Source organism: Lagopus leucura, unplaced genomic scaffold (genome assembly GCF_019238085.1).
Source record: "Lagopus leucura isolate 7727_CA_CO unplaced genomic scaffold, USGS_WTPT01 Super-Scaffold_810, whole genome shotgun sequence".
Lineage (NCBI taxonomy): Eukaryota > Metazoa > Chordata > Aves > Galliformes > Phasianidae > Lagopus > Lagopus leucura.
This window is the reverse complement of record NW_024962261.1, coordinates 1,643,463-1,661,158: the sequence shown is the minus strand read 5'-3', so window position 1 is coordinate 1,661,158 and position 17,696 is coordinate 1,643,463. Positions and strand designations below refer to the sequence as shown.

The 17,696-nt window shown below is 36.2% G+C and overlaps 1 protein-coding gene across 2 annotated transcripts in view; it reads left to right on the top strand.

Annotated features, from left to right (window-relative positions):
- Positions 1-17,696, top strand: part of SSBP2 (single stranded DNA binding protein 2) — a 158,829-nt gene that overhangs the window by 132,748 nt on the left and 8,385 nt on the right. Inside the window, exons 10-15 of one of the 2 annotated variants that reach the window (XM_042866319.1) lie at positions 4,662-4,710; positions 6,326-6,361; positions 10,301-10,355; positions 13,342-13,412; positions 14,144-14,222; positions 17,153-17,181. In XM_042866319.1, the coding sequence (XP_042722253.1) occupies positions 4,662-4,710; positions 6,326-6,361; positions 10,301-10,355; positions 13,342-13,412; positions 14,144-14,222; positions 17,153-17,181 (319 nt within the window). The remainder of the gene's footprint in view (positions 1-4,661; positions 4,711-6,325; positions 6,362-10,300; positions 10,356-13,341; positions 13,413-14,143; positions 14,223-17,152; positions 17,182-17,696) is intronic. The other variant, XM_042866320.1, reaches the window with a different exon arrangement.

Genomic DNA, 17,696 nt, shown 5'->3' with positions numbered 1-17,696 from the left:
TATTACTCTGTCATATACGTGATATATCAGAGACCAGGCAATTATAGGAGCCTTCCAAGGGTAGGCAATCAATGAAATTCAGTGAGAGTATAAGCACAAGAGAGAGAGATTTTCATGAAAAGAAAATGTAACTTCCTAAAATTAAATGTTCTACAAGTAAAATTGAGGACAGATAAAGCATTTTAACAACACTTACCCACATAAATGAAAGTTCACCTAAGAAAAATAAACAGGATTCTGGATGACAGAAAGAGCTCCTTGTCTGTCCCTTTCTAGGGAGAAGATGGTTATGGGTTGAAATACTGACATTTCCGTATTGCAACATTTCATATTATTTCAACATAAGCAAGCTCATCTTGTGTCAAGTCAGTAAACATATGTAGGTCATGTTCTTTTAAATCAGAAATGTGAGGAATGCATTTACTTTTGAATTTGTCTGTCCCACTGAACTGGATACCACAAATTGGAGAACTTTGCTTGATATTCTGAGAAGAGCGCACTGTCAAACAACAGTTATGAAGCACGTAACCATAGCTGTCTCTTTGACTTGTCATGCATTTACGACACTCCTCTACATTTCTTGCAAGCTCATCTTTCCTCCAGCTCAACTGGAAGTGGGACAGAGCACTTTGGTTTTGAACAAGACAACCTGCTGTCCATTTGCTTATTATAGTGCATGCTGAATGCATAAGGGAGTCCAGAGTGCTTGTACAGCAGTGTTATGCTCCAGTATATATTGAAATATGTCACATGCTGAATTGGAGAACTCTGGAATTTCATTAATGCATGTTTTACTACATAGATATATATTTTTTTTACTATCAAAGCAATTACACTTTTTGATCAGCAGCTGGATTGACGTACACTGATATAAGGATCAGAGGCATTACTGTGGTGTGGGTTTCTTTTAATGGTATTTCCAAGACTACGTTAATTTGTTACTGTAAAGTTGCTGCTGTCAGGTTTGCCATTACCCTGCAGCCACAGTAAAGACTTGTCATGTCCAGTCTAGTTCAGAACCAGATAGAGAATCTGCAGATGACCTGCAGGCAGCAGCACGTGAGTTGAGCTCATCTGTTTTACTTCTTACACATCTCTATTACCTAAGGCACAGCACTAAGGAAGAACAGTGTAAATCATCTCATCTACTTACATTTCTAGGGAAGAGAAGAGCTATAAATAAAACTATTGCCTTATGTTAACTTACATGTGTCTTCACATAGCCATATCGTGCATTAAAATTCTGCACTGTTGTATTCAATGTTTTTTGATTTCTGGCAATGTTAAAATATAAAAGCATGCATTCTACAAAAGCAGATGCCATTTTAAAATCCAGCTTTTTCTCCTGGGAAAGCTTCAAAGGAAACTGCTCTGGCTAAGAGCAGAATATCTGTCAAATATAATTTTACATTTGTATCGATGAGAAAGCGTTCTTTATTGTCAAAAGCAGCAGCAACCAGTCTGAGAGCTCATAGACAGTATTTCAGTTCGTGAGCATATACTCCTTATATGTAGCATTGCTAAATAATTCCTTGCTTCATCATAGCTAATGCATATTAGATTACTTGAAACAGCTGATATACATCCTATGTCTTTTTCCAAATAATTTTATTTTACCTATAAGGTTTTAGGCTGAAGATCAGTAAAGCCATTTTTAATAATATTTTTGTTTTCCTTTGTGGAAAAAATGCTCTCCTTAGGACCAAAATGGCAAATTTCAGGGAGTATTGTTACATTTTTCTGGCACTTTTTAATGGTTGGTGTGACCTGCAGTTCTGTTCAAGTGCTAAGAATATCTCAGTCATGCCTGAAAAGAAAAAAATATGTATTTTTTAACTCAGTTCCCAAACTTGTATTTAGAGATTTAATTCTTGATGGAACGTATTTTCCTGTTAGGAAACTGAAATATGAAACTTTATGATCAAGAGTGCAAGATTAACCTTAAGAATAGATTGCAGCTGAAATTAGTGACAGGAGCGGATACCTCGTAAATTACTCTTATTTTGGAAGTGGAACATTCATAATTATATAACTTTAAAAGTAAACATTTTGAAAAAAAAAAAAAAAAAAAAAAAAAAAGCTTGCATAGTTCAGGAAAAAAAAAAATCCAGGTAGCCTTTTTATGTGTTTTATAAGCTAACAACATTGTGCTCTGTATAAACCATATGGCTTTCAAGCAGAATCTGTTACAGCGTTTTCTAAGTCTATACATAGAGCTGTCCATGACTTCCAGTAAATTTGCAAATTCCAACAGCTTTATAGATGAAAGGTGAGTTTCCTCTCTGGAAGCAGCAGCAGTGCAGCCTGCAGGATAGCACAGGCATTAATGTGGGCTTAGCTTAAAACTTGTGCACTCCCCAGAGATACTGTGACTTGGAGAAGATCTGTTTTCCCAGTCGCCTCATAAAGCCCACCTGAACTTCCCTATTGCCGTGGCTAACCCAACCATGTACCCGAGCCAGCTTTTTCATATCTCTGTACTTTGCAGTAACCAGCAGTATCATCACGGCTGCTTTCCATTTGATGTTTTTCACAGGCTGTTCTTGTGTTACGCAAAACACGTGCAGGGTTTTATGGTGAACACAGACTTCTGGTGCTGTTCCAAATGCTGCTGGTTTCTCATAAAGAGTTGTGCCAATGAACCACATGCAGCATGTGACATTACAGAAAAGAAAAAATGAAAAACAAAAGCAGAACATCTAATATTTCTGGTGTAGTTGTTAGCAGAGGAGAAATTGCTGAATATTTGACCTGAGTATTGTATCTGAAAAGTCCACTAGTGTCGGACATTGCTTGCTTGAGGCAGTGAGTCCATTTCCTGGCTAGAAGGCGGCTGCAGGCCATTGCTGAAAGCCTCTGTGAATGTGCTGCGCATTCACAGGTGGTGACTAGGGAGAGCTGCTGGGATGGTGGGCTTATGCCTGTCATGGAAGGACCATTTGAAAATATCTTCCTCTTTGGTGGGGGGAGTGTTTCAGCAAGAAGGCCCTCTTCTACATTTCTGTTTTCCAAACACCTGAAAATGTCAGCAGCTCTAAATGGAGTGATTCTTTTAATTTTCATTTGATTTATTTCTGTTGGTTGTTTGAGGTAATTTCTTTCTGATAGTCTTGCCAACAATAAAAAATAAATTCTATATTAAATCCCTCAGGCAACAAAACTACTTAATAGTTTTTAGTTTAGTAAAACTTTAAAATAGAATACTTCCCAAACTCATTTGTAAAATTTACTTTTCTCTCTCTATTAGAACAATTCTCCCAAGTCTCATAAGCTGTGGTGGCTAATGTCCCCTTTCTAAAGCTAATGAGGCCAATATGCCATTTTAAATGCAAAGGCTTTGTCATCTGCTCTGTCTTTCAGTTGTCAGGGCCTTCACAGATAGTGATTTTGTCTTATTTATAAATAACTAGGAATTCTTAATGTTTCCAGGGGTAATTATGATTTTTCATACATTATGACTGTAAACATAGAGATTTTGCCTCCAATATGGTAAGTCAAGACAACTCAAGACTGGTTTAGTACCCTCAAGACGATGTCTGTCCACCAAAGCATTTCTCCGATCTCAGCTAAGAATAAGAAACTCAAAAGAACAGCAAGAGTAGTGAGAAAAAAGGTGCTCTGTCTGGAAAGTTTTCCTTATTCCGTTTTCCATTCCACTCTGCTCTTAGCATCAGCCTGATGTTTAGTCTGAATGAGTTTTATCAAAGGCTTCTTTGGCCTGTTACACTCTTGTACCTCCTGCTAGGAAGCTGCTACTTAATCATAAATATGCTGCTTGAGCCAAGTGTAACAAGCATGTCTGAGAAGTCTGAAATTTCCATTTTGACTGATTTATAACAAATTTTATGTTTTTGGTATGGCTGCGGAGATAATGTATCCTTAGTAAAAGTAGCAACGTGTTTGTAGGTGCTTATTTAGGTATGTTAAATTGTATGTATAAAATGGCAAGCTTTCATTTTTTAGTAAGTATATACACTTTTATATTATGATATAGGTATGTACTATGTATGCTTCTCAGACACATATTAGAGCAGGTAATTTTCTCTGGCTTCTTTTTGTAAAATGTATTAGTTGCCAAAACTTTTTTAAGGAGAGCACTACTGCTAATGAAACTGTATTATACATGCAGAATTATACAGCAGTACTCAATACATACATGTATCCACAGTTTTTCAGGGAGGTACTTCATTACATTATCAAAAGTACAGCTCTGATGATTGAGATTGCACTTGCATTTTAATACTTTTCTTCTTTGGTCATTATAGTAGCAAGATTATTGTGGAATGTGTGATAATTCCTACAAACATAAAAATGTTAATAAGAGTGCTAGGCAAAGGGTGTGTTACCAGTAGTGTCCTGAAAAGCACGTATGTACAGAATGAGTTAGGACCCAAGGTGTCTGAATTGTAAATGACAGGGCAGTATTCATAAGCGATCTTTCATCAGCTCATAAACTGATAAAGTGAAGAAGGTTGTGCAACAATGCGAGCTTTGCTGCAACAGTGTAACTTGGTGTGGTTGATAATCACACTGTAATGTAATTTGAAAAAAGCCACCTCATGACTTATTCTGGTAATAAGTTACTTTGAAATATTAGCTTCCTCAAAATGGGTCTAGTAAAGGGAATTGTTCTGTGTCTCATCTTTCATTTTCTATTACAGGGGCCCAGGGGGTGGTAGACCTTGGCCAAATCCAACTAATGCCAATTCCGTAAGTATTTAAATATATTAAATATCATTTTGCATTCAGGGAATTATTTCTCATCAGTACTCCAGGAAGAAAAACACAATCTACTTATTCACCAATTAAAGTGCTGCACATACGTTCTGTTTTTTCCTGCTAATCCTATTGCAGATTAGGTACAGTGATGAGCATATCTTAACAGAGGACTCAGTGACCTGTGAATATTTAGCTCTTTTCATGATCACACTGCAGCTCTACATCTCCATATCAGTTACAGACCCTCCTGAAGATGAATGTTGCCATGGAGGATGTTTAAAATACATTCTCACTTCCTTTAGTGCAAGTAGGAAGAGTTAGTGCAAAGCTATCTGGCTTGCAGTCTCTACAGAATCTAAATGTGTGCTCATGTATTTCATATAACAAAAGCACGTTTGCTCCTGTTAACCAGGGAATGTCAAATAGCAGAAATCAGCCATTTTTGGCAGGCTTTTTGTAACAAGGAATACACTCTATTGAATTTTGTTGCAAAAACTACAAAATGAGATAGTCTTATAGCAGCTTGAAGGAAGAGGAGGTCAGTAAGGTATCCCATGTGAGAAACAGTGTCTGCTATTTCCTCAGAAAACACAAAGGCAGAGTTTTCATTTTCATTTGACAGTCGTTTATCATTAGTGTAAAAATATATCCCTTTTCAGCACTTGCAGTGGAATAAGGTAAATCTTGTTGAACAGAATGGACTGATTCTTTCTGTTCTCAGTTTTGAATTTTTAACTATACTGAAAGACAATTGCAGAAAGAAAGAGCTGAAACTACCTCAGTTTTCTTTTGCATGGACTCAACTAAAAAAGGATATTTTTCAGTGGGTGGTTGGAATACTTCCTCTACAAAATGAATAGAGAAGTTCAGTAATAAATTTGTGTAATAATATATGTAAAATGAGTTGGATTGTTAGTTATTTACACTCAAGTGAGATGCTTATTCTACAAAATAACTCAGTTTCTTCTTACCTCATCCTCCTATAATGGCACTGCTCCATGTTCCTTAAGAATGAATCATTGAAAAGAGTATTGCATAAAGAAGAAAATTGAGTTATTCATAGCCAATTGGATTTCTGAAGATATTCTGTGTAACAAATACCGTAGTTGAATTTTACATGAAATTAGGACGCTGTCCTTCAAAAAGAAAGAAGAAAGAATAATGCTGAGAAATAAAATCAGTAGCTTCTAGGGTGAACAAAACAAGAGTCTCTTTCCTCCTGTGGTCCAGATTTTAATCAAGCTTAAGTATATGTAAGAACATACAAATTCAGTGTGTCACGCACACCAGACCCCAGTTTGCATACATTTAAATGTATGAATTATTTGTATTGTTTTCATTAGGGTGGCCATGAGGACACAGTAACCTTAAATGGAAGTATTTGATATGAAATCTAGTTTGTGTCTATATTGCAAATTTTACACTTGTTGTTTAACAAGGTGTTGAAAAGGTGTTTATGTTTGAAGACAACAGTATGTTTCCATCATTATTCACTACGTGTTGGAAACAAACAAAAATGCATTAACCTATAACTCTTCATAAATATTGGCATGAACTTCATGTCACTGCAGAAAAACCTACTCTTTTGTTTCTGTTGATGTTATAGATACCTTATTCTTCAGCATCTCCTGGGAATTATGTAGTAAGTACAACTGTATGTGTTTACTTATTAGAATAGATATTACATTTTATTTAGGCAAAGGAATAACAGTCCAGATGTTAAGAAGAACCTTGGGGTATTGGCTGAGTACTGAACATCTGATTGACACTTAGTATTTTGTCTGCCATCTTTGGTACATATGTTGATGTTTATTACAGGAATCATTATCAGGCTGGTCAAAATGAGTCTGTGCGCTGTTTTATTTCAACATGTTTATAATAACCAATACAATATATTGTCTTATATAATAAGGCAGAAAAACCCAGCTATATTGGAAACATAATATCATGTATGAATTCCTTAACTTCTTCAGGGACAAAAAAAAAAAGCATTTGAAGAATGAATGCAAACTTTTATCTCCCCAAAGAAATATATAAATGGATGATACTAGCTAACATTTTAATGTCAATTTTTATTCTCTTAATTACCTCCTGAAGACTTGGAAAATCTTTTTTCTGTAGTCTATTATGTCTTTCTTTCACAGAGATTGTCTTAGTTTGTTATGGATTAGTCAGTGGCTTTTCTTTTTCCTAGTCTGTACTTTAGAATGAAATAGTTAAAACACTGTCATCGTGCCCAGCATTGATCTGTTATTCTGTGGATCACAGAACGCTAACCATCTCTCTGGAACTTCACAAGAGCATTTTACGTATCAACAGAAGTCTTTGTTGGAGTATGTGCTGCTCATATTTGTTTGTGTCCCAAGAGATTAACTTTGTTTAACCTTTAGAGTTTTAATTGCTGTTGTTACTGTTGTACTTGGGTTATCTTACTTCCCTTCTACTCCTCTAAGGCATATTGTTTCATATATTATGTCACATTTAGTATTGAAGTCATGGTGTAATGGGAGGAGAATTTTGTCTCCTATCTGTAGCCATTTGCCATTTGTCATTCTTGTTTGCAAGTTGTTGGATTCCAGTTTTCTGGACAGTCTATATTCTCTTCATTTTTCATTTTCTGAAGGTCAGATAACTGTCATGTTTTAGCTTGGGTCAACAAAAACATGACTCTGTTTCAGAACAAGGGAATATCAAGTCTTTCACCACAAGGGCAATATACCAGTGGTTTTTTAACCTGTTTCTGCTACACGTAGGTTTCTCGTTATTTCTTTATAATAGAGATGATCCTTCAGAGATAATGCTTGAAGGATGAGCTCAAGGATGAGCTTGTTAAAAACAATTTATTTTATCTTTTATTTAAACAATTAGCTGTTGAAGAGATTAAGTTTCCAATAAGTATCCATAATTCTAGGGCTCATTTGCCTGATTTACACAGTCTAAATCTGCTGATGTCCAAGCAAATTCTTTGAATCGACTTCAGGAAGTTCTCTCTGTTGGGAAGGTTGTTTTTGCTGTTTTTGCCCTAGATACTAGTGATCACTTGTTGCAGATCTTGGAAATGATGCACTGGACTTCATATTTTAGCCTTTGAAATATCTGAAGTCTTGAAAAACTAGAAAAAGAAATGGTAAAGAAATTAATTTTAAAGAGGTAAAACTAAGTAAAACAGACATTGTACTGAAGGACTCTCTCTGTTGTACACATACTAAGGCAAATGTCAGCTGAGATAAGTGACATTCAAAAAAAGACATCACTGTATTTCAGTGTATAAACAGCAGAAAAGGAATAAGCATAATGAGGTGATTTTAATTCACGCAAGTGGCAGTGATGAGACTGGTGGTGGTTTGCTATCTCTAACTTGCAACGCTGAAGAAAAATTGCAGTATATGTGAAGATGCAAGGAGACACAGAAAAAATTAAAGTACTGGAAAAAAATGCCTGAGCTTCTGAGTAGATGTGCTCTGTGAACTCCAGCTGTGCCCATGGGAGATGTTGCTGCCTAATTCTTTGTCCCCACTGTTCTGCTGAAGTTTACCAGTCCTAGGTTGTTCCTAGGATGAATGCTTCTCTTCATTCAAAACAACTGAAGTTGATGTAAGCATTCGGAGAATTAGATCCTTCGTAAAGCTGTGAGATTGAGCCAGAAAAGATTGAGGGGCACCCACTCATGAAGATCCTATCAGAGCAGAGACTGCCTCTTGCAGAGTGCGGTGGTGGTGATGAGGTGTGCCAAGGGATGAAAGTTTTTTGCCACTATGAATGGTTGCACACTGTATGTCTTGTTTGACCCTGAAAGAGGTAGTCTTGCTTCACAGAGGCTCTCTGCAATTTGGAAAATGGAACACGTGATGGTCAGCCATACAGACAGTTAAATAAGCAAAGCTCGGGGGCAGGAGTTTGCTAGAACAGAACAGTAGCAATCATATGGGGGCTGGTGTGAGCTGGAGAGCTCTTAAAGCAGTTTTTTAGTCAAAGATCTCATGTTATGGAACTGCTTAATTTGGGAGCTTATTCTGTCTATTTTATCATACAGCTTTTTGAGAAATAATTTCAATATATAAAAATATATTCTGAAAGGCAAAATCATTAGTATGAAAATCACTAGGAGGCTTTTTTTGAAGACAGGTATATACACACACTGAGGGTAAAGGCCAAACTTATATTAGATGCAGTTATTAACAGTGAATGTGAGTTACTATTCTAATAAATGACCAGTTAGTGGTTTCTACACCTCTTTATACCGTGTCTGGAAAAATAATATAAACCTAAAATCATGGAGTTTCTGAGCTTAGTATTCAAAGTTTCTGTTTCATTTACAATTAACTGTGAGTTAATCACCTGTTAGCAAATAGAGAGGCTTGCTTCTGATGTGATAAGTGCTTTGCTTGAATGAGCAGAGGCAGGAATGTATCAATCAGAAAGCTGCTACGTTACTGATTTTTATTGCATAAAAGCATTCTACATTAGTGTATCATTGCTTCTGTTGTGTAAGAAATGTTAGTTTTATAGATCACTGAGAGAAAAAGCCTATTGTTTTAAATCCAAAACTTTGTTGCTTCTTTCCAAAATATCTCAGTGATTTATAGCAAATCCCTGCAATAGTCCTTGTAAGCAGATAGGAGCAGCCAAACCTGTATAGTCAGTGTTACTTGAAAATCTGCTACTTTAAAACTCTGTCTGCTGTTTTAAAGTACAATAAAAGAGATAAAATATAATAACATTCATATAGCACTGAAAATAATCACCTGTTGTTCCCAACCTGTGTGTTTTTTATTATGCAGAGGAGGAGCAAGTTATATTTATTGACATTTTATTGACATAGACATTTTTATAAAACTGAGTTGGTAGTTCTTCATGTTGCTTAAAAATGCTAGTGGGTCTGGAAATATAAGCAAGAAGCTGTAGTTCTTTGCTTAGTAAACAATTAGAGTATTTATAATAAAAATAGTGAAGTTGTTTCTAAATAAACTTTAAAAGCCAGACATGTCAGTGTACGGCACTTATTTGTAAAAGCTAACACAAGAATACCTGAAACTAAGGAAGTAATATTCCTTGCTTGTTTTGCGTTTTGTTGCTGTTTGTAATATATGGTTTAGCAGTCTAGACAAGTGATACAATTGTACACAAACTTATGGAGCCACTACTAAACTGACTTTTTTTATCTATTTGTCATTAGTTTTAGAAGGAACTGTGTATACAGATGCTATTTTTCAAAAATGTAGAGTATTATACAATTAAGTGAATTAAGTTGGCTAAGGCACTGAGATACTGTCTAAAAGAAACCTCTTCAGGCCCTGATCCAGGTTATTTCTTTTGTCTGACTCACATTGTGATACAGTTACTGACTAGCGGATATTCTTGTGTCAGTATACCTGTGTACATAGGTTTATGCCAGAACTTGCTGAGCAATTGCGTTGTCTCAGTCTCTTAGAAGCTGTTCTGCTGGCTTATCAGAAAATGTGTGTATTTTTATCAGAGCAACTTGGGACATTTATACTTTGCTTTCATTTGTGCTGTGTTCATTTTTTTTTCTATGGTATTTTTTCACTTCATTCTAACTGACATTTTCTACTCTCTCTAGGGTCCTCCAGGAGGTGGAGGGCCACCAGGAACACCCATCATGCCTAGTCCAGCAGGTACTGAAATGTACTTGGCAACTATGAAAGAAAATTATGAGGGATTTTAGAAAGTACATTATTGTTATAAACTTTGATTTTAATGAGAAATTATTATGTTTATATGTTCTATATAATTTTTTCCTGCTCTCTAACTCCCTTTCTGTCCCTGCTGTCTTAGAGACATACAAGTCATTATATCTGTACAGTTCAAAGCAGTTCATTTCTAGCCCAACCTTTCTTGCATTATTTCAGCAGTAGAAAAGAAAACAAAAAAAAAGGAAAAAAGACACAGTCTTTCTTTGTTTTTGCTAAAGTTATCTGGGACAATTCTGCCAGGCTGGAAATGAGGAGATCTCTGAACTGGTAAAACTCCATTATAGTATCCTGTGGGACAGACCTGACCATCCTGTGGATCTCGGATGAAGTGTAACTCACAGGCATGGCTGTGTCATCTGGCAGCAGGCTATTCTGGGCAGATGGTTCTCCTCCATCCTGCTGTGGAAGAGTAAGAAGGACCCTTATTGTGTTCTATCAGTTATCTGTTCCCAGATCTTCAGGGCCCCATTGTTTCCCATTGTTTTACATGGCCTGTATATTGGTATTCTGACAAGTGGTGACAAAAGACTGGCCTCGCTACTACCAAGGTTTGAAGAACTGATCAGGATGGGAAGATTCAGGCCAGCTAACTACCTTTTCAAGGCTTAAAATTTGTCAGACAGATACTACATCATTGTTCTGCAAAGAAGGGAAAAATCACAACGTGTGGAAGATGCTGTCCTTCCTTGTGGACAACATCGGGAGTCTAAGATGAAACTGAATACATTACACAGTATTTAGTAACTACTCAGAGTCCTTTTGGACAACATTTGTCTTTGTAATGCACTTTAACTTTACCCAACTAAGATAGACCTATTCACCTCAGTGATGAAATAGAATCCTCAGTCTTTAAATCCAACATGTTCTTGCTATCCTCTGTAGTGTATGAGGGCAGGGAAGTTACCTAATTTCCCATGAAAACTTCTTGCATCAATATAATATGTTCTTTAATTACAATTCCAAGGCTTTAAAAACACAAGGTGGAGAGTAGGGCTTCATCAGCTATATCACTTGTGGAAAAAGATACATAGAGCCAGCTGGCATTTAAAAGTTAGAATTTATTTTATCATAAAACTTCAAGACAGCCTAAGCTTTTAAAAATAAACAGCCCTGCAGTTATGGCACATGTTAGGCTGTCCACGTGCATTTCAGGTAAAGCTTCTGTGGAGAAATTTTTCCTATTTTCATTTGAAGATACTCAAAAATTTTTAATGCTCTGTTTTCCAAAGTGTGCAGATGTTTAGGAATTATCCATCTGAGAGTTTTACAAAGGTATTTATTTGAGAAAAACAGTCCCGAGTGTTCCCAAGGCCTGGGGAGAGCCAGAGATGGAATGTCTCAAAACAATCTTGTGGTTGAAGAACTTCTCATCAAACCTTAAAATAGCTTGCTGTATGCTACTTTCACTGTGATAACTTGAAGTTAAAAGCTTGCATTTCCCCTCTTTTTACAAACAATACATTTGGATGTCCTAGTGTATAATATAGCTCTGTGTATAATGAAATTATTTACTTACCAAGGTTATTTGAAACTTAAAATGCTACATCAGAAAGACTGGGAAATAATGAATGCAGTGTACAAATATATTCTTGCACAAGATTAGGCTACATTCCCAATTCCAACACGTTTCAATCAGATCTAGGCTATTTTACTTTCACTACTTCAGACTTAGAAGACATCCATCACCTTGTTTTGGAAAAAAATATTTCCAGCTCAGTATTGAATTTTGCATGGGCTGGAGTTCATAACTCTGGTTCAAAGAAATTGAATGGTCTGTTTGAGATCTTTTTGCAGATACTGTGGAGGTTACAGATTTTCCAGAGCTGCCAGTATTTTTTTTAATGTTATGCTGTCCCCTTCAAGCTGTTTAAACTTTACCTAAGACATTCACCTCTCAGAGAATTCTTCATTATATGGCCTATTTCTTCTCAGGTTACCTTGGGAAAGATTTTTGCTAATTTGTCCACTGTCTGCTGCATTTTTTCCTTTCCCTTTCTTTGATATTTTGATGAAAGGTGTTAAGACTTTGTATGTGTTAGCAGATAAGTTTGAGATCAGAATGAATAATTTGTATCTAATAGTAATTCTCACCTATTGACTTCTTCTGTTCAACCTGAAGACTCCTGTATGTCTTGCTGGCTACATCTTGCGTTTCACGCTGGGGGTGCAGTACTCCACCAGGGAAGAAAGTTCATGCACATTAATTGGAGATCAAGTCTTACAGCTGTGTCTACAGCGAGGCCCAGTGAAACTCTTGTCAGAATTAATAGCTGAAGCACTATGCTGCTCCAGAATAGTTTTTTTGGTTTTGAACACAGGTTTGTTTTGAAGCATTGCACCACACTGCACCTTGAAGACAGATCAGCTAAAGCTGTTCTTAAAGTGAGGACCTTTGCACTGTGCTCTGTTGAATAGCTAGATATGTTCAAAATCTAATGGACTGACACAGATGAGAAAGAATAAAAAATTCCATTTACTGTACTAACTTGAAGTCTGTGTAATGGGAAACTATTTATCATTTATTACAGATGGAAAACAAATTACAGAAAGTATTGATAAGAAAGAGACTCCTGTTTTATAGAGAATGTCGAAGATAACTGAAATAATTTGGAGGTCCAGGAGAAAGGGTTTATGGAATTAAATAGATACTGGGTGATTTATAAACCTTTTAACAGTCATGCGTAAAACTAGAATCTAGAAATAGTCACTCAGGGATCACTGCAATTATTTCTTTTCGTAGCTCTGTTGTGTGATAAAAATAGATCGAAAGGGAATGAAATCTTCCTTTATATTGCTACTGTGTAACAGAGATTCAGGAAACAATATGTACACAATGACAAGAAATGACTTAGGTGAGCAGATTCATTGAAATATACATATTGGCACTTAAAATAATCTCTTATTACAGATTCAACCAACTCTGGAGACAACATGTACACTTTAATGAATGCAGTACCACCTGGACCCAACAGACCTAATGTAAATATGAATCTAGTTATATACTATTTGAATAACATGGGTTGTTATATCCAAAACTGCTACATTTACATCAGATATTATTAATAATAAGTTTTCTGTTATTATGGATGATGCTTTAGCTGTTTCCCTGTCCTTTTTAGTGTTTCTCAAATCAATCATAACAGTATGTATAAAATAATGATTGGGGCACTTTTTCTACATGGATGAGAGCTTAGAAACTTGTGCTTGTGGGTCTTAGTGATAGCTTAGTTGTCAGATTGCCAAATATTCTACAGTGTTAATGCCTCTCAGTTTTTGTAAACTGAATTAAGGTTAATAACTACAATTGGACAGAAACTACTCACACTGCAAATATATCTGATTGTCAGTATAGATAGGATGGGGTATGAAAGCTGCTCGTTAATAAAGTACTTGTTGAAGAGAATAGTAAAATTCCCTGTAAGTTCAATGGGAATAGAGCTAGGTCTGCACTAGCAGGTCTGAAAATCATACACAAGGTACTGAAGTGAGTAATGAATTATTGCTAAATTTTGTGTCAGCCTGCAGAGGTGAAGTTCTCAAAAGATCATGAAGGGTTTTTCAGTCTAGCATTGGACTTTCACTTGACTTTCACATTCAGATCTGGGACTGTGTACTTTTCTATTTTTGTCCTGAAGAATATTTTCTTTTTATTAGATGACATCTAATAAAAAATCTGTACAGTAATACCAGTTTTTAATGTCCTTTTATAGTTTCCAATGGGGCCAGGGTCAGATGGACCTATGAGTGGACTGGGTGGAATGGATTCACATCATATGAATGGATCATTAGGTAATAATAGTAATATCACAGACATTGTGAATTTTCAACGACCAGTGCCATTTTCTGTGTTCTCTGAGTGATGTGGAAAACTGTATGTAAAAATCTTGTTAAAAAATAGCTATAAATACATCAGGTAAAAGTATTAGGATACTTTTTATGCTTATGAATTGGCATATATAATGTAGCTCTGGAAGAAAAATGCTGTATTGTATTAATGTAACAAAGTATAGTTTTATCCCAGAGGATTGAAAACACTCTAGAAGTGTGTATGTAATGACAGTTAAGTGGAAGTGATGGCTTATGACCCATTTTTACTTCTCGTCTTTCAAAAACTAGAGGTGTTACTCTGACATGCTGGTGCAGGCTCTAATCAATTACTTGAAAGTAAGTTATTACATATATTGATGTATGCGTTGAAGTTTTTTTATCCCAACAGTTGGATATCTTCATTTGTTCTATAATTAGCCACCCTCCTGTTAATAATTAGTGTTACTACTCCATCCACAGAAGCAGCATCATACAAGTGCCAATTTTAATGCAGCAAGACAGAGCATGCTATTTTCTTAGAGTGTACAAACATTCTAACCACATTGCCTTTTGATACTGTAATTTTTGAAGGACACAAATCTAAGGGAGAAGCCTTGCACAGCTCTACAAAACATTAATTGCTTTATCTGTTGACTAGCAAGCTCCTTGCTCTTTGCTTTTGCTCTTTGCTAGAAGGATGATAGACACTTGAAAAGGATGTAAGAAACAAGGGACAGCTAAATAAATTGCATTTCTGCCTTACTTCTCCATACCCATATGAAGTAGAGACAAGGAATTTATTTCTGCTCACAACAGGGCAATAACTATGAATACAGTTCACGTGTCTTACTCTTCCATCTTCCAGTGACAGGCAACAACTTCTGTCTCTGTTGTTTGCCAGGCAAGGTTCTCTTTTACATGTAAGAGCTGCCTCCACAAAGCACCAGCAGCTTTCTCCTGAGTGCCATTTTCCTTTATGGGGAAAAAGCCCAGCAAGCTAAATACATGTCCAGCTGGTAGAAGCCAAGCTGCCACTTCCATCTGGCTTTTGTCCCTGGCAAAAAGCTCTGTCATCTTCACAGCATGGGTGTGGATGAACCTTAACTTCATCCTGCAATTAGTAACATTTAATTCTATACTCTCATGGCAAAGAAATATCTCTCATTCCTAACACCAGACTTGCAGTCTGTGAGACAGAATCATAAAAAGGCAAAACAAAGGAAGAAATTTCAAAAAAAGTTTATAACAAGATGAAAAATAGCTATGCTATCAAAATTTATTTAGGAGATACATTCTGGACAACTAAAATTCAACAGTACACATCTAATTCCTAGAATTGTCTCTCATTTGTGGGAGGACAGGTTCCTAAAATTCCTAAAATACTTTACATAAGGGCATTTAGAGATTTTACAGTCTTACTTTACAGATTACAATCCTAAAATGGGTTGTTGCTTTACTTAGTAATGATGCGCATTACGTGCAAATAATTGAGAAACTGCACAAAAGGTAATTACATCTTTTTCTGTCAGTTTCCATAGCCATAGAATTGTTTCTTGGATGAAATAAAAAACAAAATTGAAACAGTTATAGGAGGATTTTGTATGTATGTAGCATTTGTTTAGTTACTTCTGGCAGTGAAAATGGTTACATGCTTAGTCAAATCAACTATGACTTCTTCATAAGGTTAATTTTGAATTGAAAATGAAATTGAGTTCTTTCTGCAGAGAAAGGCTGGGGGAGATCTGCTTTCATTTCCGTGCTGCAGTAGGCAGCAGTGTCTCGCAATCAAAGGTGTTAATTGTACTTACCATCTTCCTTTGACCACAACTGCTCTACTGGTGGTAGAGCTATGCAGAGCTGGTGGTTAGAAATATTTTGCTCATTTCCACCAATGTGTGTTCTTTTGGCTGTGACAAAATAGCTCTTCATAGCATTTGTGAATTTGATGCATTTATGGAGAGATATCTTATTCTTTCTCAAGCTTTGTTTTTTGTGGCTAAGTCTAAGCTACTTCAGTCACCTCCCACAACCCCATTTGCTTCATTGTTTTTCTCTGACACTCTTCTAATTGGAGTGTCTTTCCTCTAAATAGGTAAGCAGAATTGTTTACTGTCTGTTGCTGCTAAAAATGCTTTCTGTGATACATCCCTCCTAAAATATTTCCTTTATTCTTGTCTTTACCAAAGTGAGAACATGTTAAAAAAAATCTTGCCAGTAGTCTTTCATTCATTGTATTCCAGTTTATTTGGTTTCTGTTATTCCAACCCCGAGGATCATCTGCTTCTAAATGATAATGTCATCATCAGTGTTTGTAATACATTAAAAGTGGGTATCATCTCAGCCAGTTTGAGTGTAGGTTAGTGCTTTTTGAGCAAAGGCACTGATGAACAAGAATTCACTAGAGCGCTTCTTAAAAGGGAGTTCTGAATAACTAAAATTCAGTAAAAATAATGTTGTTTCTTTTTTTTACCCCACCAACATTAACTTCCACTAGCTGTCCACCACTTTGCTTTTATTTTTTTTTCCCCTTAGGTGTATGCTTTTTTCTCTTAGGTGTATGTACCCCAAATTAATTCCATTGCCTGTACCCTGCCCTGGCTGAGAGATCAGGGAGGTTGGACATACTCTTCTTCAGCTTGTACTAGGCTGTCTCACCCTAGCAGATGTGATTCAAATTGGCAGTGCAGATGAGGAATGTGTCCTTCATTCTTTTCTTTTTACAGTAGGTGCGTGCATGAAACTAACATCATCCTATATTGACAGTAAACTTTTACAAAATGAGACACTGGGAAGGAAGGAGATAGTGAACTGGTAAATTTTAAAATACTGCTGTCATACTTAGTATGGAAAAAAAGCTTTTTGAGTAATTTCAGTTCAAAACTAATTGAATAATTATTTTGTTTTAATTTAAGGCTCAGGAGACATGGACAGTATTTCCAAAGTGAGTACCTAGTAACATTTTTTAATATTTCATTGTAAACATATTTTCTTTGTTATGAATCTTTTTATTATGTATCTACATTTTCTGCTCATTAACTATTTGGAGACTATGCAGACAGTAAATATTAGCTGAAAATTTTAAAGCAATGTCTTTGATCAGTAGAGAATATAAACAGAGTCACTTTATATTGTGTAATACTGTGTACTAATGCATGTGATTGATATATATTCATTTCATATTTCGATTGATCATGGTACAACCTTCCATACTAAGACAACTGAACACATACATAAGGAAGGAATTCTCCACAGTGAGGATGGTGAGACCCTGGCACAGCTGCCCGGAGAGCTGTGGGTCCCCCATCCCTGGAGACGATCAGGGCCAGATTGGATGAGGCCCTGGGCAGTCTGAGCTGGGGGGGAGGGGAAGGCAACCTGCCCAGGGCATGGGGAGTGGAACTGCGTGAACTCTGAGGTATCTTCAAACCCAAGCCATTCAAAAATTCTGTGATAGTA